We start from the raw sequence: 27,182 nt of genomic DNA on the forward strand, positions 1-27,182 counted from the left end.
CCATCCTTACTGCTTTTACCCTCTTCCAACATCAGTCAGGCCATAGGGCCACTTCAGTCCTCGGCTCTTCCTGCATTGGTATGTTCTGCCATACTGGGACACAGAAGCCTTGTCCAGCACTGAAATGGAACAGAAGTAAAGAGAAAAACAAACTGGTTGATATCTCTTTTTTTTTAGTGTTTGTTTTACTGTTTCTATTCTCTTAATATCTTCCTCGATTTATTGAGGATTGACAAACCAGTGATTATTTCATGCTGAAAAGCTCTTTTTCATAACATGGAATGTCACAAAAATATGATTAATTCTGCAACAGTCAATTCTCCCACTTCTACGGGTATCATCTGATTTCAGTGTAGAGAGACACAGCTATCCAGATAATTACAGTCGAGTTGATTCCAAAGACAGGAGGGAAGGCAATACATTTCTTTGAGTCAAAATTAGCCCTGAGTAATTCACTGGTGGAATTCAGCTTCTTTTTTTTCAGTTAGGAGAAAACACAAACCTCAGGTCTCATTTTAGAGAGTGTGTTATTACAAGTCTGCTGTCGAAGCTGAAGGTTAAAGAGGAATCTGTAGCCACAACATATCTTCTTATGCTTGGGTCCACAAAAAGAGAGCAGAGCAAAGGAACAAGCTGTATAAATGTCTTCTCAACCACTGACTGAGCTCCATCTGGTTTTCCTGTTCCAGCTCCTTGGCTTGTGTTGGCCTTGGCCTTGCTGTCACCAGTGCAGTGATGTGCTTGTAGAAACCAGTGGAGTAATGGAGGCAAACTCTTCTCCAGATAGAGCCCTGTGTTAGCACAGCTGAGCTGAGGAGGGTGCAGTGCCTGTGCAGAGGAGCCTGGTGTTTCCAAAGCTTGTGCACTGCTCTGTGTTAGTGATGCAGAATATACTGACATAGAATCATACAGTCACAGACTGGTTTGGATTGAAGGGATCTTAAAGCTCATCCAGTCCCAACCCCCTGCCACGGGCAGGGACACCTTCCACTAGAGCAGGTTGCTCCAAGCCCCTGTGTCCAACCTGGCCTTGAACACTGCCAGGGATGGGGCAGCCACAGCTTCTCTGGGAAAAGTCTGTGCCAGCGCCTCAGCACCCTCACAGGGAAGAGCTTCTGCCTCAGAGCTCATCTCAATCTCCCCTCTGGCAGGTTAAAGCCATTCCCCTTGGCCTGTCCCTCCAGGCCCTTGTCCAAAGCCCCTCTCCAGGTTTCCTGGAGCCCCTTTAGGCACTGGAGCTGCTCTAAGGTGTCCCCTTCAGGAGCCTTCTCTTCTCCAGGCTGCCCCAGCCCAGCTCTCTCAGCCTGGCTCCAGAGCAGAGCTGCTCCAGCCCTGCAGACATCCTGAGGTAAAAACAGTTTCAATGCATGGAGCATTCTTTGTCTGGAAACACTGCCTAGGTTTTTCAGATGAAAAGCCCAAAAGACTTTGTCTTTCCTACATGCTTGTCTCTTTCTGCACCGTGCTCACAGTGGTGATGATTTACTTGGTGCTTTGTTGAGCTCCCAATTCTGAGAAACTCTTCAGGGCAAGATCAGTTGTTAATGGTGAAACTGGTGTCGTTTAATTCATTCCTGGCTTCTCTAGGAGCTTTGCCTGGGTGGGGAATCACCAGGCCAGCAGCATGAGGAGAGAAGAGGAAAGGAGAGAAAAGGAAAGGAGAGGACAGGACAGGACAGGGCAGGAGAGAGGAAAAGAGAGTCTGCGAGTTGTTGTGATAATGCCTTTAACAAAGAGTATCCAAGCAGCTGGTGGCTTCAGCCGTCGCCTTAATTTCAAGCATCACAAGTGATTGGTTTGGTTATTTATTACACTTAGTTTGCTGCAAAGCAACAAGCTAATAAAGGGCCAGCAGTGTGGTTTTCAATGTTCTGCTGACCGGGGTGGTTTCTGGGGGTCTCGCATGCTTCAGTAAGCATGTCTTATCTTTTCTTCTCCCTGTGATCTATCACAATCATCTGCCTCTCTCTGCTAACTCCTTCGCTCCATCAACCTGTCCCAAGAGATGTCCATTTTGTTGACTATGTGAATTATTCCCTTTGTTTGTCCTTTTTCATCTGAAATGCTGTACCAGAGTTTTTGTTCTCCACTTTGCTGAGTAAGTTGTTTTGACTTTAGTGTTTTGCTGTGTCATAAGCAAATACAATATTGGCATTATTTGCATTATTTGGCAATAATACAAAGATACCCAAAAGCCTGGGTCTCTTCAAAACAAACTTGGAAACAGTATTCCTCTTTATTTGGCATAATAGCATCAGCTAATGGTGCTTATGGCCTCTGCAAGCAGCTATGGAGTAAGAATAGTGCAATACACAAAACGATAATGTGTTAAAGCATCAAGAATCATCATCTTGAATATTCGATTCCACCAAGATGAACTTTGATTTCTTCGGATGGTTAAACAGCTCAGCTGATGCTGAACTCTTGGTAAATTTGCTTTGCTAAAGTGAACCTGAGTCCAGCAAATGGACAGCCACGTCACACTGAAATGCTGAACTCAGCAAAGTAATCGAACCCTGAAAGGATGGGAGTTTGGCTTCCTCCTTTTCCCCACCAAGAAGGCAGCCAGAGGTGAGTTAGGACTCAGGATAAGGTGGTTTATTCCACCATGGAAAACTCTGTTATTGGCTCAGCAAGTTTCAGGGCACTTTTTGCTAGCGCTTAGCTACAGTTAAAAGGTTGTGCAAGTCAAAGATTTAATGTCAAAACTTGAGTATAATGGGCCAGAGGCCCCAGGTGCCTTTATATCATCTAAGTTGTTGGTGCTGAAACAGCCCAGAGAGGACACATGCAGGGTCTCCCCTAAGTCTTGTTTCCGTTCCAAGAGAAGGCAGACACAAGAGTTTTATTAGCCATGGCAAAGAGAAGCAAAGCTTCTGCAAAGAGCATGTCATGAGGCTTCCCAGGCAGTGAAAGCTACATGGTATTTTACAAAAGGGTACACTTTAATGATTGTTAATTGCAGTGTGCTCTTTTAATACATGGGGAGCCTTCAATAGCTGAGTATCTACTGAGCATCCTGTTGGGGAGGGAGAGGGAGACGGACATAGGGGCTTTTAGGAAGGCATTTGCTCTTTGTGAGCCACATCCTCCGTCTAGCTGAGCAAAGAAGGGAAGAAAAAGCCAGAGAAAATGTCAACAGTGGGTTCCATTGACCTGGAGACTGAGAACATCAGGGATCTCAAACTATTTTTACAGCTTCACTTTGCTTTCAGGAACATTAACACTTCAAAGTATATGATTGTGCCTCTCATCCGTTGTTCAGGTTTCTTTCCCTGATTATGGTCTTCTTTTCCTTTTTTTTTTCTCACAAGAAAGAACTTTGCATCAATTTAGCACAAGACAAAGTTGATTTGTACCTCTCCTAAATCCTTTAAATAGCTGAGTGCATCAACAGTTTCACACATCCCACTGAGATGTAGAGACCCAAAACATCCGCTGCTGTTACTACTTGTCTTTTTAGCATGAGTATGGTGATTAGAGGGAGCAAACAGAACAAGGAATGTTCCACCAGCTTGCCACTACTATTTGGAAGATAGTAAGAACAAAGTCTTGATCAGAAGATTTCCTAATAACATACCTGCTACCAGAGCGTGATTCCAATGTAAATCCAACTCTTTGCTGTTGTTTCGGGAAAGCTTTTGTGGATATTACCTACCTGCAGTGGGAATTGCATGATATCTGTTTGCTTTATGGGTGGGAATACTTAAAGGCTTTTATTTTGTGAACATTTTCTGAACTCTTTTTAAGCCACTTACTTAGTAATCGAAATGCTTTTCAAATAAATCTCCGTGTTTCTCAGATGTTCGTGCTTTTGTATGCATGGTGTGCATAGATCTCATGGGTCATCATTGGAGACCTTCTTACAGCCTTTCAATACTTAGAGGGGGCTTGTAAGGAAGATGGAGAGAGGCTTTCTACCTGGGGCTCTAGTGACAGGAGAAAGGATAATGGTTTCAAATGAAAGGAGGGTAGATTTAGATTTGATATAAGAAGCTCTTCCCTGTGAGGGTGCTGAGGCGCTGGCACAGACTTTTCCCAGAGAAGCTGTGGCTGCCCCATCCCTGGCAGTGTTCAAGGCCAGGTTGGACACAGGGGCTTGGAGCAACCTGCTCTAGTGGAAGGTGTCCCTGCCCGTGGCAGGGGGTTGGAGTTGGATGAGCTTTAAGTTCCTTTCCAACCCAAACCATTCTAGGATTCTTTGCTTCTATGATCTATGTGATGATGGGATCAATGAACACAAGAAGCTTTTTGCTTTAGACAAAATCTATTAACCAAAACCAAAAGTTAACGTATTAATGCAAGCATTTTATCTCTGTATGATAACACAGTATCTATGTTACAGATTATTCTGTCATATTTTCTATATTGGGACATTGTAAAACAATTTGCATATGTTCAGGAATGAATGGTGACATGGAATGGTTGATTTAGTGGCTCAAGGGGATGGATAATGTGCAAAAAGGCCTTAACACTTCCAGGCTACCAGTTCTGTCACTACACTGAAGCAGGATGTTCCCTTCATAAGACAGTTCCTCTCCGGTGTTTTGAAATGGATTTTACATGCCTGGAAGAAATGCTCACAGTTTTCCAACCCACCCCAAACAATGCTGAGTTCTTCATCTTCATTTTCTTGCACTAAATAATGTTCCACAAGCAACAAAGTCCTCCTAAGGAGAGGAGGGGAAACAGTGTCCTTCCAGGGAAACAATGGCCTTTCAATGTGTCCCTAAGAGTTCGTGTGGCTTTTAGACTGTGATATCCAAAGGACAGAGCAAACAACCCACTGGCTCAATTCTTGCCTGAACCAGTGATGCCCAGTATAAGCTCATGCAAGTCATTGAATATGAAGATAAATGGAGTTGGGATTAAACACTTAGGGTTTGAAGAGGCATCCAGGCTGCTTGCTGTATAGGATTGCCTGAGTTTGAAGGAGTGAACAGTACAGGTTTCATTCCACTTGGAACGACAAACATCCAGTGGCACCTGGGTAACACTCTGGTCCTTGGAGAGGTCCAGCCTGGATGGCATTCCCAGGCAGCATCGAGCACTGAGCTTAGGACAAAATCTGCTGATGGGGCAGTCCATGGAATGCCTGTTAGGGCTTGTGAACCTGTGAGCATGGAGTAACTTAAGTGAATTAACACACAAATACACTTTAATGCCCAAACAAGGGAACTAAGTCCTTTAATCTGCTGTAGTTCTCTGTTTCCTTGCACTGAAGTAGAAATAACAGATTCCTACCTGATGAGGTCAACAGTTCTGAAGTGCCCAGGCACTCAGATGATGAGGGCCATATAAACACAAAGATACTATGCAAGCACAGCCATGCCAAATGCTTGATGCAAATTCCTTGCTTCCAGCCTGATTTCCTCTCTTCCCTTGCACAGTTTTTCTGCAAAGGAGATGTACTTTCAGATGCCTAAAGTATCCTGTTGTGTTGCTGGCATCCTTCTTGGAATGGGTGCCTAGATAAAAACGTTCAGGTTTTGAGCAGGTCCTCAGGAGACCTTCCTCACTGTGATTCCTTGTTGTTGGGAGTTTTCGGAGAGTATTTTCTTTCCTAACAGTTAAGACTTTATTAACAAACCCAGTCCCTGCTTACATGGTAAAAGGAGTGTTTTGCTTTCACTGTGTTTTGTGGTGTAGTAGTGCAAAGACAAGTTTATTCATGTTAGTAAATGGTAGATGACTTAATTGAGATTAAAGTGGAAAACAAAGTCACTGATTTAGCTAAAATTGCCTAAACATGCTGTTTGTTTAGTAGTGCTGGAGAACTGCTCAGATTACTTTTCAATCCTCTTGAAAAGATTGTTCCTGATGCACAGGCTTAAACGAACTAACCTCTTGTCCCTAACAGTGTTTGCCAAGCTCGGATGTATCTTTGAGAAGGAAATGAGGACTATGGGCTATGGAAATAGTCTATTTCTTCACTGGTTTTGTTTCTGATAAGTGGCTCTGATGCTTGTGCCGTTGTACAGTTACTTGGAGAAATTATAGTGTAAAATACCAAGGCATTCCCTTAAAAAAGACATGTCATTCCAAATGTAACAAATACGGGATCATTTGGCTGTGCAGAGCCTGGAGCTAAACTGGAGCCTGATTGAGTATGAAATGTTTATGTTGGGGACTGATATGGGAAACAACATTCTTTTGCTTTATATTTTCAAGGAGCAACTGTGAGTGGTATAAGCATATGATTTTCCATACCTCTCATCCATGTGTTTGCTTTTTAAGTATTCTGTCTTGTTCCTTAACTTCACTTGCCTTTATGAAATGCCTGGAAATCTATTCACATGTGCATTGGGTGACTTTGACAGAGAGCTATGCCCTGGTATCACACAAAGCTAAATGGTGCTGCTTGGTTTCAGACTGTAAGGAGGTATCTTTGATCTGAATAAGAGGAGCTGAGTGGTACTAAGGAGCGCTCAGTCATAGTCGCTCGCATTTGTGGTGCTGGGTCTTCAGTTGCCTTAGTTTTTATTTGGTCTTCTACAGGAAAAGCTGTCAGAGATATCTATAAGTGCTTCTGGGTATAATTGGTGGGTTTAAACAACATAAAAAGGAATAAAAAAGAACATATATAATACGTTATGAATACAGTAGCATAAAACAGAGGGCAGTTTCCTAGGATTTATTGGTATGTTGGTAAATACTCCTTGTATTTCTGTGTTCACCGCATTGTCACCCCAGCCCTTTTCTGAAGCACTGTGCCTGGTTATTCCCTCACACAGGCCACAAGTCAGGAGTGGTTTTACTGGAAGAAACAGGATGGATTGGTACAGGTGATCTAAAACGAGTTTAAGTGGGTGGAAAGACCTGTGGAGTTGGTATGGTAGAAGCAGCAGGGGCTGTCTGATGACATTAATGCCATCCTTGTCCTAAAGCCATCACCACTCCCAAGGCAGTGGAGCCTTTAGAAAGTGCCCCTGTAGTTCTGAACCTCTCCCCAACAGAAAAAGATGACTTTTCTCATTGCTCACCACAGCCATGCACCTGTTTGGCCTAAACTGGCACCTGCAGCCGATGGAAGGGCAGATGTATGAGATCACGGAAGACACAGCCAGCAGTTGGCCAGTGCCAACGGACGTCTCCTTATATCCTTCGGGGGGCACAGGGTTAGAGTTACCTGACAGGAAAGGCAAAGGAACCAGTGAAGGTATGGTTGGTGTGTGTCCATGTTGTGAGTCTTCTGTCTGCCTCTGAACTCCAGCCATCCAATCTCATGTTCCATTACCCTCAGTGCTGCCATCACCAGGTGCTTTTTCCAGTCTTTCACATCTACAACTAGTAGTCATTGGTCTTCTTTCCTTATGTTTTCTAAGTTTCATACTCTTCTGATGTTCACTAATGCCATAAAACTATGTGCAACCTTCACTACAAATCCAAGGCACTCTCAAGGTGGAACCATCTGTACCATATCTCACATACTTCAGAAGCCATCATGAAACCCCTGCCTTGAGTGGCTGTTTTCATGGGAAACATAATGAGTCTTGAATAATAAATGATTCCTGGAGCACTGAATCAAGTCTCTCTACACTAGTAAAACATGTTTGAGTTTGCCTGTTCATTGCCACCTAGTACCATATGTTTTGAAGACCAAAATATTTACTTTACAGTGTGATTTTTGGCACCCCAGAGTTGGACATCTCTTTGCAAAAGTAGCCAGATAAAAGGCCTGGTCTCCACAAAGCATCATGTGTTGACAGCTTGAGATTGTAACTGAAATCAGAGTAACTGATGGGTCATCAGTTCAGCAGCTTTATATCTTACTGTGCTTTGTATAGAGGCAGCACTGCCAACAGTACCTGTAAGCTCAAAGGGGAGGTGTTTTATCCCTCCTAAGACTGAGCTGGAGAAATGAGAAATTGAGATTTTCAGACAGCTCTTTTTGTCTGTCAAGCTTCTCTATACAAGGTTAACAGAGTCCGGTCAAATTGAAGTCATGGGCTATTTTTGGTAGTTATTTTAGGGGAGGAAGTTTTGTGGGTAAGAGTTAAGAAGAATGCTACTGTTCTGGCAACTCATTGCACTCCAAAGTTTACACAGAGTTCCCTGGACTTTGGCTGAAAGCCTATATTTAGATGTTTCATTTAAATTAATTGTAGTATTTTTTGTTCTTTAGGAGCTTATCTGTCTTTATGAGTCCAAATAAAGGCCATAATTATGTGTGTTCCTTTAAAAACAGTGTATTTACTAGCAACTGATGGCTGACATCAAGTTGCTACAAGGACAAATCAGCCAAGTGGGTTATTCTCAGCAAGCCTGACTAGACAGTGCAGCAAGCTGCAGATACGCCTGCTGTTGTAGTCAAAAATACTTCATAACAGATCCTTTTTCCTATCGCTAACTTGCCATATGTTTCATTTTCCCAACATCTAGTTTGGATCTGTCCGTTTCTTTTTAAAAGTCAAAATGAAAAGAAACGGATGTATCCAAAACTGCCATTCAAGTGAAAGACCTCCACTTGATTTCTTTTCCAGCCATGCTTACAGAGACACCAGTAGAATTGTTGATTGCTTCCAGAAGTCTCTGTTAAAAGAGAAATCTGGGAAATAGCCTACTTATGTCATTAGGAGATATCTCAAGTTAGTGCTTCGTATAGATCTTGGCTAGATCTATACGATCCAAGGGGATTCTTGGCTGAAAGAGGGTAGATTTAGATTAGATTTTAGGAAGAACTCTTCCCTGTGAGGGTGCTGAGGCGCTGGCACAGACTTTTCCCAGAGAAGCTGTGGCTGCCCCATCCCTGGCAGTGTTCAAGGCCAGGTTGGACACAGGGGCTTGGAGCAACCTGCTCTAGTGGAAGGTGTCCCTGCCCGTGGCAGGGGGTTGGGACTGGATGAGCTTTAAGTCCCATTCCAACCCAAACCATTCTATGATTCTATGAATCTGTAAGTTTTAGAGGAGGATATCTTGTCCTGACTCTGCTAGCAGTGCTGCACGGCTGCTCTTCTAAGCCAGAATACATGTGATTGAAATTTATTGAATAATGGATTGAAATACATTTGAAAGTCTTCTTGATCACAGTGAAAGAGGCTGGGATGTGTTCGAATATCCTTACAGCTGCTTGGAATGAATCATTACCAATAGCTTGCCAATTCTCAGTAACAGTCATCCCTCCTCATCTGTCCCTGTGCTCCGAGTACTGTGTTTAAGCCCATCCCTGTTTAGCAAAGCACTTAAGCACATGCTTATATTTAAGCATGTGATTAACTGCAATTGAAGGCAGAGAAATGTGTGTTCTGAAGTGTTTTGATGAGTCAGGGTACCTTGCTGTCAAAAATACCAGCAGATTCAGCAAGGCCTGAAATGAAATAGTTCGTTTTGTTATCCAAATAAATTAGGAATAGTTGCTATGGCAACTAAAAAGTTCAAGGTAACGTGTGGAAAGAGCAAAGTAATTGACAGCCCAATTAAGAATTCAGACCTGAAGTTAATTCTAAGGAGTCAGATATTCTGATTAAAGCCTCATTTCTGATTAGAAGCTGAATTGGCTTTCTTATTGTACTTTGGGAAGTATCCTGTCCATAGGGCCTGATCTTACTGTAGGCTGAAACTGATGGAACACGGATGGATTTCAGGGACTGAATTCAGCCTTTCTTTGGACTTCTGTGTCAGGATAAATGTCAATCTCTGGCAGCATGATGTGACAGTTCTTAGGATATGAGCTTCTCAGACATGAACTGTCCACCAAGTGGAGACATGAACTTTGTAACCATGTGAACAAAGAAGTGTTTCTGTGAAATTGTCTTGTGCAATCAAAGCAGCATTTCTGCTCATGTGAGCAAGTGCTGCTCTCTGTACAGGCAGGACACGTACTGCACTGATTTCCTCCAGGCCATCTCTTGCACAGCAACATCCATCATACCCAGCTTGGACACAGGGGCTTGGAGCAACCTGCTCTAGTGGAAGGTGTCCCTGCCCGTGGCAGGGGGTTGGAGCTGGATGAGCTTTAAGGTCCCTTCCAACACAAACCATTCTGTGATTCTATGATCTATCTTATTAAATCCTTGGCTTCCCTGATTCACTCCGATGTACAATCTTTATTAATGAACAATCAGGGTGCATAGCAAATATTTTAGGTTTTCATCTGAATTTCTGAGAATCTATAAAACATGTCAGTATTAATCAGGAAAAGAAATCCTTCATTTGAACCAAATTACGTGATGCCTTTAGCTCTTTTTTAATAGAATCCGGAATCTATTCATCTTACAATAATAGAATAAGAAACTTTGCATGAAGACATGGCAACTGTTTCCTTTAATCCTGACAGTGTGGAAAGTAATTTTCAGTATGCCAAATAAATAATAACAGTCTAGCTGATAGAGTAATCCCCTTCAGAAGCAAGCTAGTTGATTTGCATCCTACAACTCTGCTCTATTAGCACGAAATGATTCAGAAAGACCGTCCAATTTACCTAAGCTGCTTCTGATAATACACACTTTGACTAGAAAAGGACAAAAACTCAGAAGATGTTCCCTCTGTATTTATGTGGTGAACAAAGATAAATGAGAATCTTATAAAATTAACAGTAGCTTTTTTTGCTATGAATATGTATACACCTTTTGCTTTCTAGTCTGTGCTGGTATGACATGTCTTGGGTGACATGGTCTAGGGTGAGGTATCCCTGTCTATGGCAGGGGGTTGGAACTAGATGATCTTAAGGTCCTTTCCAACCCAAACCATTCTATGAGTTTATGATTCTATGATTATAATTATAATTATATAATATTAAAGGAAATATTATAATTTGAAGCAGTAAAATGAAAGGTTGTTCTACCACTCACCTTTTCAACATGGCGAGTCAATTCTGAGACTATTTGACCTGAATCCAAGTTGGGAAAAGATATTTTTGTTTCCCATTTCCCAAATGTGGATTCTGGAAGATAAAACATCTCACAATGTGATTTTCCTACAAAATATTGTGTCTACTTGAAAGTTTCCTCCTCATTTTGTTAGAATAGCTTGGTCTATCAAACACAGAGTAGTGTGCTTTAACGGAGATAACAAATTCACTTGAATTTCTCAAATGAATATTAGTCCTTGTTGGAGACATGATGATCCCCTTATTAAAGCCAAAAGGAGACACTACTACATACTTCTTAACTAGAAGTGTCGTCAAATAAAGGCTCTTTGCTAAGCAGTTGCCTTCTTCATTGTCTTCATGCACTGCAGGTAAAGCTGTGGCCACTGGTTGAAGCAAAGGCTGAAAAGGCAACATTCTGGCCATTGATTTTGCATTCTGCTCCTCATTCCCTGGGCTTCCTTTGAGCCCAGAGCTTTTGAAGCAGCCACCAGTTTTGAGGACTGTGAGTGTGTGAGTTTTTAACCTGGAATCTCTCAGACAGGGTTTCCAGGGATGCTGAGCTCCCTGCTGACTCCATTGGACATCACGACGTATAGTGATTACCACCTGCATACCCGGGCTCTCAAAGCTGGTGGTTGCTTTGTGAAACAGATGCCACCATTGGCTTGTCTTCTGAAAAGATGGAGATTCATAGCACACTGTACAGATTGTATTGAAACCCAATTAAAACCTCTCAGCCACTTCGCTGCTTAAAGGTTGAAGAAGCAGGGGCTCCAGAGGCCAAGCACAAGCAGATGATTATCATCATAAGATCAGGGCTAGATTTAGATTAGACATTGGGTAGATTTAGATTAGACATTAGGAAGTATTTCTTTACTATGAGGGTGCTGAGGTGCCGGCACAGGGTGCCCAGAGAAGCTGTGGCTGCCCCACCCCTGGCAGTGTTCAAGGCCAGGTTGGACACAGGGGCTTGGAGCAACCTGCTCTAGTGGAAGGTGTCCCTGCCGTGGCAGGGGGTTGGAACTGGGTGAGCTTTAAGTTCCCTTCCAACCCAAACCAGTCTGGGATTCTATGGTTCTATGTTTCTTAGTAGAGACTACTCAAGTGCAGGGTGTGATTTCCTTCATTTTTCTCAGTCCTTTTTTTTTCTTCAGCTTTTTTTGGACTCTTGAACAGATTTCAAATACTGTTACCAGTGTCAAGAATGAATTTTCATAGAGAAACTTTTTCCTTTCCCCACTTAGCATCATTCATGCTGCTGTTCTCCACACTACCATTCCATTCTGTGACATGTCTGCCTCACACTTACTACACTTCTCTTTGCTAATTTAACGATGACTTCTCCATTCGTGAACTTACATTCGTTTAGGTTATAATGTCAGATGATTTATCTTCTCTTCACAATGTAATTACACACTCTCTGATGTTACCATTTAAACAAAAAGCCATTTTTCTCCAGGTTGCTCTTCTCATGTCCATGTTTTCAAACAAAACAGTTCCTGAAGCCAGGAATAACCCTACCAGTTTTCCTCCCATAATCATATGGATTGGCTAGACAAAGTACTCTGAAGACCTCAGGACACTAATTGACTGTTTTACAAGATCACTGTCAGAGATACCAGTCTGATTGGATTACTTTTAGGATCTGAGGCTAATCCAAGGTTTTTGTTCCTGTGTTTTGGCAGGAAAACCCAGTAGTTTCTTTCCAGACGACAGTTTTATAGACTCTGGAGAAATTGATGTTGGCAGACGAGCCACACAGAAGATCCCTCCTGGTATCTTTTGGAGATCTCAGGTGTTCATCGACCATCCAGTGCATCTGAAATTCAATGTGTCTTTAGGAAAGGCTGCTCTGGTTGGCATCTATGGCAGAAAAGGCCTCCCACCATCACATACACAGGTAATGGGACTTCAATTTAATAGTTGTCTGAAGTTGTATGTTCTTATGACTTATTGTTGTATTTCAGCTGTTTATTGCAAGAATTTGATGCATGCTTGTAAGATGTTAAATGTCATCTGTTCAGAGAAAGATAATCAAGTGACAACTGCAAAATTTACACACATTAACTCTATGGGCTAAAGGCACAGACAAGCAGGCAGTTACCTAAGGCAGCAAGCTTCCAGAGGAGGAAGAGGAGTTTGTGGGCTGGTGTTCACTGAGGGTATTAGCTGGTTGCTCCTAGTAGCATGAGATACCACCTTGTCCATCCAGTGTCCCTTGTAGCAGCAGCCACACTCAAAAAGAATCATCTCTTAACTACTCTGTTGTTTCTCAAGTCTGTCTCCTCTTCCAGCCACTGCCTTTCCTCTCTCAAGGTAAGAACAGCAAGACCCCAGTCTTGGAACCAAGATTCACTGTGTCTTCTGTGCTGAAATGCCTTGAGCCAGCCCTTCACATCATGCATGTCCACTGTCAGATTAGATTGAGATTGGTCAGGGCCCAGTAACTGGTGTTATATGGTGTTATATGGTGTTTTGTTATAACCAAACAAAACTAAGTTTTTATGGAAAGCCTCCAGTTTAGTTAGACAGCAACCAAGATGCAGTTATTATTTTGTAGGACTAAAATGAAAGTGGTTGCTTTTCTTAACACACCTTGGCAAAAGCCATGTCAAGAAATCCCGTTCTGGGAAAAGCTCTGAAGAACCATCCCCTTAGAGAAGGATTTTGCACATTACCTTCTCTACATTCCATTTGAGTTTCTAAGCTGCTCTTCACCAGATTGATTAATACATAAGGACATAACTCTCATTGGCAATGCAAAGCATCTTACTCCCACTTGTAAGTTATCAAAATATTACCAGGTTTATATTAATGCTGTAACTTACCCTTGCCCTCCACTATTAACTGAAAAGCCTACACAACTGCTTGAGATTTATAGAAATACCCTGCTTTTATTTTCTTTTTGAGCAAACAAATATGTTTATTACAGCTTTCCTGGGTAATATGGTATTTTCTACATATTAACACACCTGCAACTTATTTATGTCAAAGAGGTGTCATAAATCTACACTTTCTCTGCCTACTTTTCTGCAGAATTAAAATGTTTCAATAGGATCAGCAGGTCATAAATTCAGTGACACAGCAGTGCTGTTATTGCCCAGTTTTAATCAGTCTCTTTTTACAGGGAGATTCAAACACTTAAAACTTAAACCTCCTGTATTGTTTAAATCAAAACTCAAGTCTTGGTCACATAATACTAACTATAGATCAGAAGTCTGTATTGATTTTACTCGTTCATTATTAATTTCTGTTATGGAACAGGAGTTATTACATGAATAGTTTTAGTTCTTTAAGTAACAAATGTAAAATCTAACACCTAAACCTCAGGTCTGTTGAGCTTAAAGCAAAACCTTTTAGTGCAGCAGGGCACTAAACCCAACCATAGTAATGTTTTAAGCAATTAAGAAGCTCATACCAACCTCACCATTGCTGCTTTATTTTTTCCCTTTAACCTCATTTTTGCTGGGATATTCTGAGTGGTGTATCCATGTTTCCCATTTAAAACGCAATGGTTGTGGAACAGTTAAAGCCTCTGCTAAGAATAAGATGTTGAATGTGGGATCTGCCCCATGTTTCTCAATGTGACACAATGCAGGAGGCAATGCACATGCTCAGATCCCTGCTTTTTGTGTGGCCACTAACTGAGAGTTGCCAAGTCTATCATAAAATCATCATCTGGACCAAAACATCACCAAAAATATCCAGAGGGACATTTTTATTCAAACAATAAGAACCATGGTACACTTATAGAAACAAATCACATATCCCACCCTGTTCTGATGAAATAACTTAGTGAAGCTGCAGATATTGAATCGATACTGATGTATTATTTGTTAATATTTAATTTAGGTTTTTAAATGATCCCTTTTCCTAGATTTATTATTCTATAAACCTGCTGTCAATTACAACATTGTTCTCCTGTATTTATTTATATGACGTTCAATCTCACTGTAATTTATTAGTCTTAGGAGTCATTAAATAGGTAACTTGTTTTCTGTGCTGAAATTGTAAACTTGTCTCTCATAGTTAATACATTCTACACAAATCTCATCTTTCCTCTTGCATAATCCACAGTTTCTGCTGCATCCCATAAATCTACCCAATGAGTTTTGTATTCCTGAGTTTCGTATTCCCAAGTTTTGTAAGGAATGTCATAAACAATACTTTGGCAAAATGTATGATCAGAGCAGTGATACAGCCTCCCTTGGAAGAATTTAATAAAGGGTCAATTATTTTCCCCCAGCCTATCATCTAGTTGATGGCAGTAGTAAAATCCTAGCTGATAATCAGGTTTTCTTATGTGTTAGATAATTAGATACTTCTTCTGTTTAGATAATCCGTCTTCCATTGTGTGAACCTTAATGTTCTCTATTTCAGGATCTTTGAATTGATCGCAAGGCTGACCCTCAGCATATATTCCTAAAATGTTAAAAGTTATATTGATTCCTAAATTGTTAAAAGTTATATTTATTCCTAAATTGTTAAAAGTCATATTTATCCATGCTAAAACAACAATCTATTCCACATTCTCTTTGGGAAACTCTCTACCTGTAGTGATCTGTCTTCTGGTTGATGTTGCCAACAACCATGGCCACTAATAAGGAGGAATTAAATACGAGCTCCAGATTTCTGTAGTCTTAGAAATAGAGCCTGCAGAAGCCTGAAATGGTTTACTGTTAATTCCAGGCATTTCTTCTCATTCTTCTCAACAAATCACAGTAAAAGTTACATGGTTTTATTATTATTTATTTAATCTTCCTAGATCCAATAATTTTTAAAACTCTTTTTAACCTAGGCCAAATTCTGTTAAATCGTAAATCTCAGGGATTGGCCATCACAGCTTGTGGGAGGCATTTTTCCCTTTGTCCAATTTGAATTGATTAATGTGGCATTTTATCTACGACTGCCTTGCTTGCAATAACTGTAGTTGCATATTAAAAATCGCTGAATGTATTAAAATGCAATAAAACACAATCCATTTGTGGTTCAATTACTATTTACAACTAGTAACCAGTAACTTTGCAAAGTCATCAACATCCACAGCAGCATCTTGTAAATAGTTATGAAAATGAACTTTTGCTTTTGGCAGGAAGCCCCAAATAGAGCATGGCCCCAGTTGGACTGTAACATCAGCAGCTCACCATAGCTGGGTGCCTTGAAATTGTTTTCATCTCACTAAGCTTTAAGCATCTACATCTAATATGGAGCAAGAAATGGATGCTTATAAGGCACAATCATAGAATCATAGAATAGTTAGGGTTGGAAAGGACCTTAAGATCATCTAGTTCCAACCTCCCTGCCATGGACAGGGACACCTCACACTAGACCATGTCGCCCAAGGCTCTGTCCAACTTGGCCTTGAACCATGGGATATTTCTTAGGTGTCAACTTTAGGCTGAGGCAAATTACATTCTAGAGAGCATCTTTCTTTAACTGCAATCCAGTGGTTCTAGAAAACTAAATCAATCTGCCATAGAGATGTCAGCACTTGGTGAGATGAATTTGACCTGTGGTGTCTGCAGTTCCCTTTATCTAGTCAACCTGTTCCATCATGCTCCAAAATAGAAGTGGAAACATGTAGGTTTTTCTCTTGCTGGTTTTAACTTCTTCAGTACACCTGGCCAACGTGTTCCTCAGCCACGCTCCACTCCATTGAGACATTCCCAGCACCATGATGTCCTCTGTCACTGTCCTTCTCAGTTGTGTCAGTCATGGCCACACCGAGGCCTGATGAGGAGTCAGCCTAGGCAGTAGCTACAAATACGTGGCTCACAAAGAGTCATTCAAACCAACCTGTCACTAGTACAGTCTTATGATGTGTATTAACATTATTCAGAATAGAAACTCTGTCTCTGACAAAGGTAACTCGGACAGACTCCCAAAAGGAATGTCCTTTGCAGGTGTGCCAGCTTTTATGTTCTCAAAAGCCACTTCAGCACCAAATTTCGTAGAATCACAGAATCTCAGGTTGGAAGAGACCTCAGGGATCATCTGGTCCAACCTTTCTAGGCAAAGCATGACCTAGACTAGATGGCCCAGCACCATGTCCAGCCCAACCTTAACAGTGTCCAACGCTGGGGAGTCACCACTTCCCTGGGGAGATTATTCCAATGGCCGATTGTTCTCATTGGGAAAAATTTTCCTCTTATGTCCAACTGGAATCTCCCCAGGAGTAAATTCTACCTATTACCTGTCTTTTCCATGGGACTCCTTGTTAAAAGGGAGTCTCCATCTTCTTTGTAGCCACCCTTTAAACACTGGCACATGGGGATAAGGTCTCCCCTGAGCCTTCTCATCTCCAGGCTGAAAAGTCCCAGCTCTGTCAGCCTTTCCTCACACGCCCTTGGATCATCTTTGTGGCCCTTCTCTGGGACATCTCCAGCCCATCCACATCTTTTTTACGCAGCAGGACCAAAACTGAACACAATATTCCAGGGGTGGCCTGACAAGCGCCAAGTAGAGCAGGACACTGACACCTTTATCTCTGCTGGTGATGCCCTTGTTGATGCAACCCAGCAATTTGAGAGATCTTTATACTGAAATATAAGGAAAAAAAATAAGGCTCAAAATTGATTTCATCTAAATAAATAAATACAGTAATTAAAATACTCCAGGGACAGATTTTGTCATTTCATGGGCAAGCTCTGTCATGCAAAGCTTATGCCTCAAAATGTTGTTGGAAATCAACCCTTTTAATTCTTCTTTTTAACTTAGCAATGACTGCAGATGAAAGAACCTGTCATCAATCCTTACTTGTCTGATTCTGAAGACCATACCAGACAACTTAATCATATAACAGAGTCACCCATATCTTGCAACAGTAAAGTCAAAAAGCCTAAGTACTGTTGCCCACTCAGCCAACACTCAGCAACTATTCAGTGTAGAAACACTTGCTGATACAAAAGTGAGTGGTGGTGGTTCTTTCTGCCTGGTTTCCTCCTTCCTGCCAAAAACTACAGGCTTATTTGACCAGCTGGATGAGAGAGATGAAACCAAGTGAAGTCAGGGAGCAGAAGAGTGCTCAGCTGCTGGATTCTCTTCACAAGATGTCCTGTTCACCTAAACACGATTGCAAGTCAAGTTAGATGAGGTTCACTTACCATTGGTGATGTCTGCTCGGCTTGCATCTGACTTGTCCCATTAATATATTAGTAGACAAAACGCAATCACTGCAGAAAGTCTCTGGGAAGTTGTTTAAATAGGGAACTAAATGTAGTTGCAACACTGGTAGCAAAATCAAACCAGTTGTTCAGCTGAAGTTACCCTGGCAAAAAATAGATGCGTCCTTTTGAGGAAAGCTTCCAAAAGCCACCCCCTAAATGGGACTTCCATATCCTACTTTATCTCTTTTCCATCTTCATCTTCTATGATCCTTTAACTTCTTTTGGCTACTGCTTTAAGAAAAAAACCCTTTCTGGCCAAGCAAACTACTTCTGCAAAACCTCTGCTAGAATTTACTTACAAATACCTCTTATCTTTTCCTTGGTGACCCATAGCAATTGAGGCAAACAACCCGGTTAGGCTAGATACATTTTTCTGTCTATTTTCCTTATTAGCCGAGACACAGAGAGACTAACAGATAAACATCTTATCATCACACTTACAGTGCAATTTAAGACTCTAGACCTCATATTTCCCTGCTGTGTTTCTACAGAATGAGAGCACATCAATAAGGTCAATATGCCCTGTTCTAAATAAAGATGATTTCTTGATTCAGGTAATTACAGACAAATACATTCATACACTGGCTACTTGCAAAATGGTTACTTGCAGGTAGGCCAGGAACAGACTTGAGTTACCAGAGAAAATCCTGTTTATGCTGCTTCTGTAGACGCAGAGCATGAGACTAAGCTTGAGGAAGCCTGAAAGACACCCAAACATCACTCTTTCTTTATGTTTCAGTTCGACTTTGTTGAGCTCCTTGATGGAAGACGTCTACTGACACAGGAGGCAAGAAGCTTAGAAGGACCTCAGCGGCAACACAGAGCTTTTGTGCCCTTGTCCAGCCACGAGACGGGGTTTATCCAGTATTTAGATTCAGGAATATGGCATTTAGCCTTCTACAATGATGGCAAAGAATCGGAAGTGGTTTCGTTTCTTACTACTGCTATTGGTAAGGATTTCCTGTGTTATTCCTAAAGTCCTAAATGTGCCTCGGGGCCAGGTATTAACGCACATACTCAATTGCATGTTGGCTTTGTGTGGTTGCTGAAAGAATGCTTGTAGGAGATTGTATTTAGCAACAAGCTGAATACTGTTAGGTCTTAAATATCTCATAAGTACTTTGTAGGCCTTTTTAATAACTATATCCATAACAAGAGTCTACCTCGTGCCAAAGATGGATTACGAGCTGGAAATTCCCTTCATTTTCTTTCTTTGATCTTTTCATTTAGTTGTTTTTCTTTGTTTGAGCTTTTTTCCTCTTTCTGAGCAGAGCGATAGGAATGATAGAAGAGCACACAGCAGCACCATGCTTTGTGTGACAGACAGTCGTGCCTTCGAGCATCACCAAAGTTACTCCAGCTGGAGTTGAGGCAAGAGTACTGGAGTTAAAACTCTAATACAGAGCACTGCAAGGCTTGGTAGCAGGAACCGCACTAACAGGAATCTCTGTTTCAACTTGCTAACAGAAAGAAGCTGAGATTTCTTAAGAAGAACAAATGAACTAACCAGGTCTCTCAGTTTCTCTGGCAGAGAAGTGCTCTCTGCCAGTTCAACGCACAGGCACTGATTTGTTGCTGTCTAAGGAAGCCAGGATGCAGCCTGTGTGCTGCCTGACAGCCGAGCACACTGGGCATGCTTCCTCCAGCCTGTAAATATCAGAATCTGTTTCTGATTCAATAACATTTCGTCTTAAATTCGACTGACCTGCTGAAACTGTTCAAATACCCAAATTCATTTGGCTGTAATTGAAAGATTGCTCCATAAAACTAGCACTCAGCTTTCTTTTAGCCACACTGATTGTTTAATAGACTTTTTTTTCCCCCTTTGCTGGAAAAAAGCAGACTCATTCCAAAGCTGCCATTAATCCCTCTCCCAGAAGAGGCATTGGTGTTGAGTCTCAGCTGTCTGCAATAGTTACCTAAGAGCTATGGCTGTAATTTGTCTTGGCAGGTTAATTAAAAGTTTAGGTCTTATTAAAGCAAAGTCATTAGTATCCCAATATTCCATTTTAGCACTAAAGTTTATCCAATGCAGAAGTGGAAACACTTTTATAATACTCTGTGTTAAATTTAAAACCTGCAAGTGCACGTGTTCAACCCTGTTCACAGTGAAGCCACACCAGAAATAGTTGCATGTTGGCTTATGAAATTGAAGTCTTTTCTGTGGAATGCTGGTTTACTTTCATTTAGTTTCCTTTACCAATTGGAGGTTTTACTTACACTGATCCCCTTCTGCCCCCAAGAACCTCCAGATAATCATAGAATCATAGAATGGTTTGGGTTGGAAAGGACCTTAAGATCATCCAGTTCCAACCCCCTGCCATGGGCAGGGATGCCTCACACTAGACCAGGTTGCCCAAGGCTCTGTCCAACCCGGCCTTGAACACTGCCAGGGATGGAGATAAGAAGTTGTGGCTTCTAGGCTAGAATTTGGCCAGAGAAGCACAGCGCTATTGTAAGTATCATTAAAAAGTGCAATAGCCATAACAAGTTGGTACCTTTCTTTGCAATCTAGATTTCAACAGCTTGTTTAAAACAAAAATCAAGGCAGGTGCTTCGTGTAAATGTACTGTAATGCTTCAAAACCTTCCTAGTGTATTCATGAGGTCTGAAGTCATGGTTGCTAAATTTTGAGTCTATAAATACTAAAGACTATAGTGTTATAATTTTTATCGGTGCCAGAGTAAAGAAGATACAGGAACCTGACATGGTGCTTATGAACCAGGGTGTAAAATTGCAATGCCAAAAAAATAAGTCAAGTCCACATGTGATGGGAGCCTTAGATCTATCTGTGGAACCTGCAGGGGAGTTGTGTGGACTGTCACAAGCAAGCTGCCATTGAATTTGATTTCTGTGGCAGCAGAACATAGAAAAATCTCTCTTTATTATTGCTCTGACATAGGGCTTCCAGTGAGTGTGGGTTTGAAATGTCAAGCTGTGATGCAGGAAGAAGTAGGATCCGGTGATCTGAGAAGAGGTCCAGCAGCCTGGAACTCCTGAACTCTGATTGATGTGCTAATCCTGACCCAGCCTAGGCTCATGCTTCAGCTGCTCACAGTACATATCACTGAGGAGAGTGACGTTTCCCCAGAGATACTGCGAGGGTGATGGAACTGCTGGGAACATGCATTAAGCATTAATTAATAATCATGGATAATAGTAGAAAGCACCAGATTGATACTGGTGATCATTACAGTAAGTTCATAAAGCCAAACTGTGCAATCATTCAGGCAAACCTCCCCTGCGAGTGAGGACTCACCTGAGGAAAGGACTTTACTTGCTGGAGTAAAAGGGGAGCTTTTACTTCCACAATAAAGATGCTGAATGGAAAGGGTGCTGCTTTTCCAAGTGTATCTATCTGCTGTGTTCCAACAGACTGAACTTTCCAGAGCCAGTAAAATCATTGCAGGCTCTGTATGACAGTATCAACTGCAGTTACTGTGCAATGCTTGTCTGGAATCATTTGGCTCCCATTATTCTAGAGAAAACTGGAGGAAAATGGGAAAAGACCATCTGTGTTCCCAGTTCGATAACACACAGTTAATTCCATAAATTCTGAGGCTGTCCATCCCATAGTTTTGGGATCCAATGTAGCTATAACTAAACCCACTCAGGAACATTAGCACTGATTTTGAGGGCAGGAGCTGGCAGTTTAACCTGTTTGCTAAAAGGAGGTGGAATCATTATCACTAAGGAGTTAGGTGGTGTCAAAATGTGACATGCCACTGCCCGTAAACCTGGGGAGAATACAGCATCCTAAAGCCTGTCAGAGCTTCTGCATAATACAGCCAATTCAAGTGGAGGGGAAAAAAGACTATTCTGGGCAAATTCTCAGCTTTTAATAGCGTTTTTATATCCCATTCCTCTGAACTCCAATGCAAGACATTAGAAAGGAATGGATAACCAAGGTCTCTCAATAATAAATTAACCTTTTTGTCAATGACATTGGTGGCACTGTCTGAGCTTTCTAATAGAAACACTTCTCTGAGAAGTGCCTTGTGGCTTCACCTCTGCCTGAGAGTGGTAATTTATTCAGAGCAATCTTGTGTAAGGGAGGCAAAATAGAAGGCTGAGGAATCAGCTGGAATCAGCACATCCGAGACAGAGCTGTTGGCCAAAAACCTGCTCGGTAGAAGCAAGAAATATCTGAGAGCCTGAAAACAGCATCTGTGGACTCAGAGAGTGTGTTCCAGCAGCTGTTACTGCTGAGCTCAGGCAAGCTGGGCTGTGCAGGGCCACTGAGAAATCAAAAGGTAAAGTAAGATCATCTGTCTGTGCGAGCAGAACATCTCTGTTTACCAGCGTGTCACCCAGCAAGCACCAGGAAACACATGTAGAACACCCGTGATGGGATGCAAGGATTTATCTCACTTTTATCTTCAGCAAGAGACAACGCTTTAGTTGAAAGACCATTATTCCTCCTGCCCCCTCTCCTATCCATAAAGAAAATGCCTGTCTTTCCTCCATCAAAGCGCAAAGCGAGCTGGTGGTGTTATTTATAAGGGGCTGCCCCCACGTAGAGCACTTTGTAATATACATCAAAAGGCAAGTTGCCTTCCTGCAATAGCCTAAAATACAACCACCCCCATAGAGTCCCTAGGGCAGCAGTTCACACACCAGGACGCCAGCAGAGGAGCAATTCACAGGAGGACTGAGCTGAGAAAGGAGAGGAGAAATTACAGGTCACAGAGGCAAGCATGGGACTGAGAGCCCTCCTTGTGTGAGAGGTGACAAGAATGACTCTGCCTTAGCTCTCAGTGGAAATGCCTTTGTGTTTGGCTTGTTCTTAGCAAAGGGAAAAGGAACAGACTGAGTAGCTCAGATTTGCTTCCCTTCCTTTTGCTGCCTATGGGTAGGCTAACTTAAACTCTATCGACAGGGTTATTCAGCCTGGAGAAGAGAAGGCTCAGGGGAGACCTTATAATAGTCTTCAAATATCTAAAGGGGGCCTACAAGAGAGCTGGGGAGGGGCTTTGGACAAGGGCATTTAGTGACAAATCAAGGGGGAATGGCTTTAACCTGACACCAGCTGTAGAGGCAGAAATGGGGGGTGAACTGCCTCTGTCTGAGCCTTCTGTTAGCTGCAAGAATTCCCCTGTCCAAGCAGGTGTAGTAGTGGTGAGATTTCACTTTTTCATCCAGCCTAAGTGTAAATCTAATCTGTTTGCTTTATAGGGCTTAATAAAAAGCAAATAGAGCCTGAGCCCAGATCTGGAAATGGAAGGAAAGCTGTGCAGTGGTGGAACTTTCCATGTTAGTTTGCACTCTCCTTGCCTTAAGGTTTTTTGTTATTCTTGGTAAAACACTGATGATGTGTGATACAGCCCTTAAAACTTTAGCACGGGGAAGTCAACAATAGCTTTATCAGTGCTCCCTTAATCTTTTCACCTTTTCCCCCAAACTGATGAACAGTCTCACTTCCCAGTGTAGTGAGCCAAATGAATTAGCATGTTCTAGTGCTGGAGTTTATCTCCCTGTCTGCCTTTGCAGACAACTCCTGACAGATCAAGCGTCACTCCTGGTGCTCAAATCCCTTCAGCTTCAGTCATAGAATCACAGAATCTTATAAGAGTTTGGGTTGGAAAGACCTTAAAGCTCATCCAGTCCCAACCCCCTGCCACGGGCAGGGACACTTTCCACTAGAGCAGGTTGCTCCAAGCCCCTGTGTCCAACCTGGCCTTGAACACTGCCAGGGATGGGGCAGCCACAGCTTCTCTGGGAAAAGTCTGTGCCAGCGCCTCAGCACCCTCACAGGGAAGAGCTTCTGCCTCAGAGCTCATCTCAATCTCCCCTCTGGCAGGTTAAAGCCATTCCCCTTGTCCTGTCCCTACAGGCCCTTGTCCAGAGCCCCTCTCCAGCTTTCCTGGAGCCCCTTTAGGCACTGGAGCTGCTCTAAGGTCTCCCCTTCAGGAGCCTTCTCTTCTCCAGGCTGCCCCAGCCCAGCTCTCTCAGCCTGGCTCCAGAGCAGAGCTGCTCCAGCCCTCGCAGCATCTCTGTGGCCTCCTCTGGCCTCGCTTCAACAGCTCCACGTCCCTCCTGTGCTGTTGCCCAGAGCGCAATAGAGGGGGAGAAGCACACGCTGTTCCCTAAATGTCACCTGCAGTTTTCTGCCTGCTTCTGCTGGAACTGCAGCACTTCCAAAGAAAGCTGAATCAAATCAATTTTTTCAAATCTGCATGTTATTTTGATGACCTTTTTTCTCCCTCCAAGTGTCTGAAGCAATTCTTACATTGTAGCCCTGCTTCCCAAGCCATTAATGGCAGGCAAAATTATGATTTCAGGATTTTTCTTTTCAAGACATAAGGCATCTCTAATAAAGGGGAAATTAGGGACACATCTCAAAGATAATTAAATAATAGGAAGCCTGTAAAGGTCAGATGCTTGGCTGTAAAAACTTCCACGGCTGCTCTTTGCATATTGAACATATCTCTTCATTGATGCTCTGTGAGTAGAAGCTAACCATAGAAAATGACACTGTGTAAAACTAGCTCAGCTTTAAGGCAGAGATGGAATAGTTTGTTTAATGTAACACTTCAGCTTTTTCTTGGTTTTTTTAAGTATTTTTATATGTACATTCTTCTTTCAATAGCTCTTATGAGTACAAGCGGAATATAGACAAGCAGACACATATTTCTACTGTCGTACAAAAGAAATTAAGCAATGTTTGTACCATTACTTGGATGCCAACAAGTATTCATCTCGGCGGAAGTCAGACGTCTGACTGTCTTTAATCCAGATTTTGTCTGGTTTTGATCACGCTTTCAAGTGGTAGAAAAACCAAGGTAGATTTGTCTTTCTGAAAAGCTTTGCCTACATCTGTGCTTAGACGGGCTGGGAGCCTTGAACTCGCTTGTCAGTGCGCTGTTTGCAGGCAGGCAAGTTCTCTTGATCTGACAGAGCTTGTACAAAAGGTTTATTGATTGGGGTAATTACTTTAGTTTTAGGGTCAAGAAAAGGTTTATTTAATACTGAAGTTAAAGCCTTTTTCTTTCTTTCTGTTATTTCTGTCCCTGGTTTTTTTTTCCTTCAGTTCCCTATTTTCAGAGCAGCAGAATTCTGCCTTAATAACGCACATCTAGTGCTGTCGGAGGGCTTCTGGAGGAACGTGTAAAACTCTGCATATGGTTTTCGTTTTTACACTTTTGTATATAGCTCTTTTCCATGCTCCCAGACTGCAGGCTCATGTAAGCACAGCTTGTTGGATTCCTGTGTCGTATCACCGGGCTGCTAGAACAGCTCTCTGCAGACTTTTCTTTCCATGAATGCTCCCCTGCTAAAGCACAGAAATAAGGCTGTGGGACTTAGTCGTTATTCATCCGCTTTGGCAAACAAAAGGAGAACCCTTTCTGGACTAAACCAGCCTTTTTAAAGACTTAATTTCCTAAAGGCTGTATCCAAGTATATGTATGCAAGACCACAGAAGTCAACAACATCAGCACCTTGGGAGTTACTGGACCGATCTCTCCGAATGGGATGAGGAGGACATTGTCTGTACAATAACTCCTGGCATATGTTGACTTTTTAAATGATAATGGATGGTCTGTGTAGTAGATGTGTGGCTGCTTGCTTTTTCTAAGGGCTACAACAGTCTCAGAACAAGTTACCTAGCTGATGTTAAACTGATTTCTAGAGGGCTTGCTGGAGGCTCTGAGGAGGAGCATCATTTGACTAAGTTTGTGCAGCGAATCTGCTAAAGGCGCAAAAGGAGCTGTAAGTTCTGCTTCTTCCCTGGCCCTGATTGAAGACCACTGAGAGCTCAATGCAGTTATCTGAGCACAGGCATCTATCAGCACCTGAGATGCCCCAGGGAACTAAGGGTATCTCTACAGGGGGACAGATCTGATATAAAACCTAGAGGAGATGCAGGCCCTTCTGCAGCAGCGGCTGGAGGTGAAGTATCATAACTTATCATAACTTGAGAGCATGTCCGTAGCACCACGCACCCATCTAACTGAACCTCAGACATCAGCCACTCCAGCCAGTACATCCTTATTTATAAGACTGGATTTATTTACTAAAGACTTTGTGCAAATGGAAACATAATCTTTAATACACCCAAATTATAACATTGCCAAGTGTCGTGGTTCAAGCCAAGCCAGCAACTAAGGACGATGCAGCTGCTTGCTCACTGCTCACCCTTTCCCCGGTGGGATGGGGGGGAGAATTGGAAGAAAGGTAAAAACACATGGTTGAGATAAGAACAGTTTAATAATTGAAATAAAAGTAAAATATAGTAATAGTACTAGTAGAAGAAGAAGAAAGAAGAACAAGAAGAAGAATAAACCAGGATACCAAGGTTTCATGGCATTTGTCTGACCAAATGAGATCACATTTGAGGTCGTCTGTGTGTGCGTGTATGCAGGAATAGTTTGCTTTTATCCTCTGGAATACACCAAGTTACAACATCATTTAAAATGAAACTCAAGGCCAGCTTTAGCCTTGCCCTGAGCTACAAGGGCAGAAATTGTAATGTACTGAACGTGGAGTAACTTCCTGCTTGCTTGTGCGGCTCCAGAAGTTGAACCCTGAAGGCTGAATAATTGTTGTTTCCTGTATTCATTTGTAACAATTTATGAGAGCAGGAAGTAACAAAAAAGAACCCAATTCCTTGCAATCCCTTGGGCAAATTTGGGATATGAGCATTTCATTTACTGGAGAGAAATTCAGGTTTAAAAGCATTCCAGCTGCAAAAAAGGAAGAAATGTTTGCAAAGTGTCTTTCTAGATCTCCACATCTTGTCATGTGTATGTTACAAGTATGGGATTAAAGCATTATTGTGCTTAGAAGCTGCATGGTAGAAGGAAGAAGAAGGCTTCAGCCCAGTAGCTACTCTCTGTTTAAATCAGTCTTGATTTCTTTCTTCTAACTTGTGATCACATTTCAAGTGATTTGGAACAGAGGAGTTTTTCAGATGGTCAATGTACGATTCCTTAAGAACTGTATTTCATAGACCCTTTTATGCTTTTAGCATTGCTCACATTCTGAGGGAAGAAAACAATGTTCCCTGTATATCCCTATGAGCAGCAGAAATACATTAGCAGGATTTGCTAAACGCTGGTGAAGTCAAAGGAGATCATACCATTAGCTTAAATGGTAGCATCCATAGACCAGTGCCCAAGTGCTTTTGAAATCCTATTACTCCTTGTGCTTTCAACCATTGGATAGCTTTAGATTAAAAGGTGTTCTGCACTGGAAAGATTTCTTAA

The 27,182-nt window shown here is 42.1% G+C and overlaps 1 protein-coding gene across 11 annotated transcripts in view; it reads left to right on the forward strand.

The window, feature by feature from the left end:
• The window catches only part of TENM4 (teneurin transmembrane protein 4), a 1,610,848-nt gene that overhangs the window by 1,411,714 nt on the left and 171,952 nt on the right, over positions 1-27,182 (forward strand). For 10 of the 11 annotated variants that reach the window (XM_030476261.1, XM_030476262.1, XM_030476263.1 and 7 more), the window contains 3 exons: positions 6,989-7,159; positions 12,496-12,710; positions 18,716-18,926. In XM_030476261.1, coding sequence (XP_030332121.1) covers positions 6,989-7,159; positions 12,496-12,710; positions 18,716-18,926 — 597 coding nt within the window. The remainder of the gene's footprint in view (positions 1-6,988; positions 7,160-12,495; positions 12,711-18,715; positions 18,927-27,182) is intronic. The other variant, XM_030476271.1, reaches the window with a different exon arrangement.

The sequence above is a fragment of the Strigops habroptila genome, chromosome 2 (genome assembly GCF_004027225.2).
Source record: "Strigops habroptila isolate Jane chromosome 2, bStrHab1.2.pri, whole genome shotgun sequence".
Lineage (NCBI taxonomy): Eukaryota > Metazoa > Chordata > Aves > Psittaciformes > Psittacidae > Strigops > Strigops habroptila.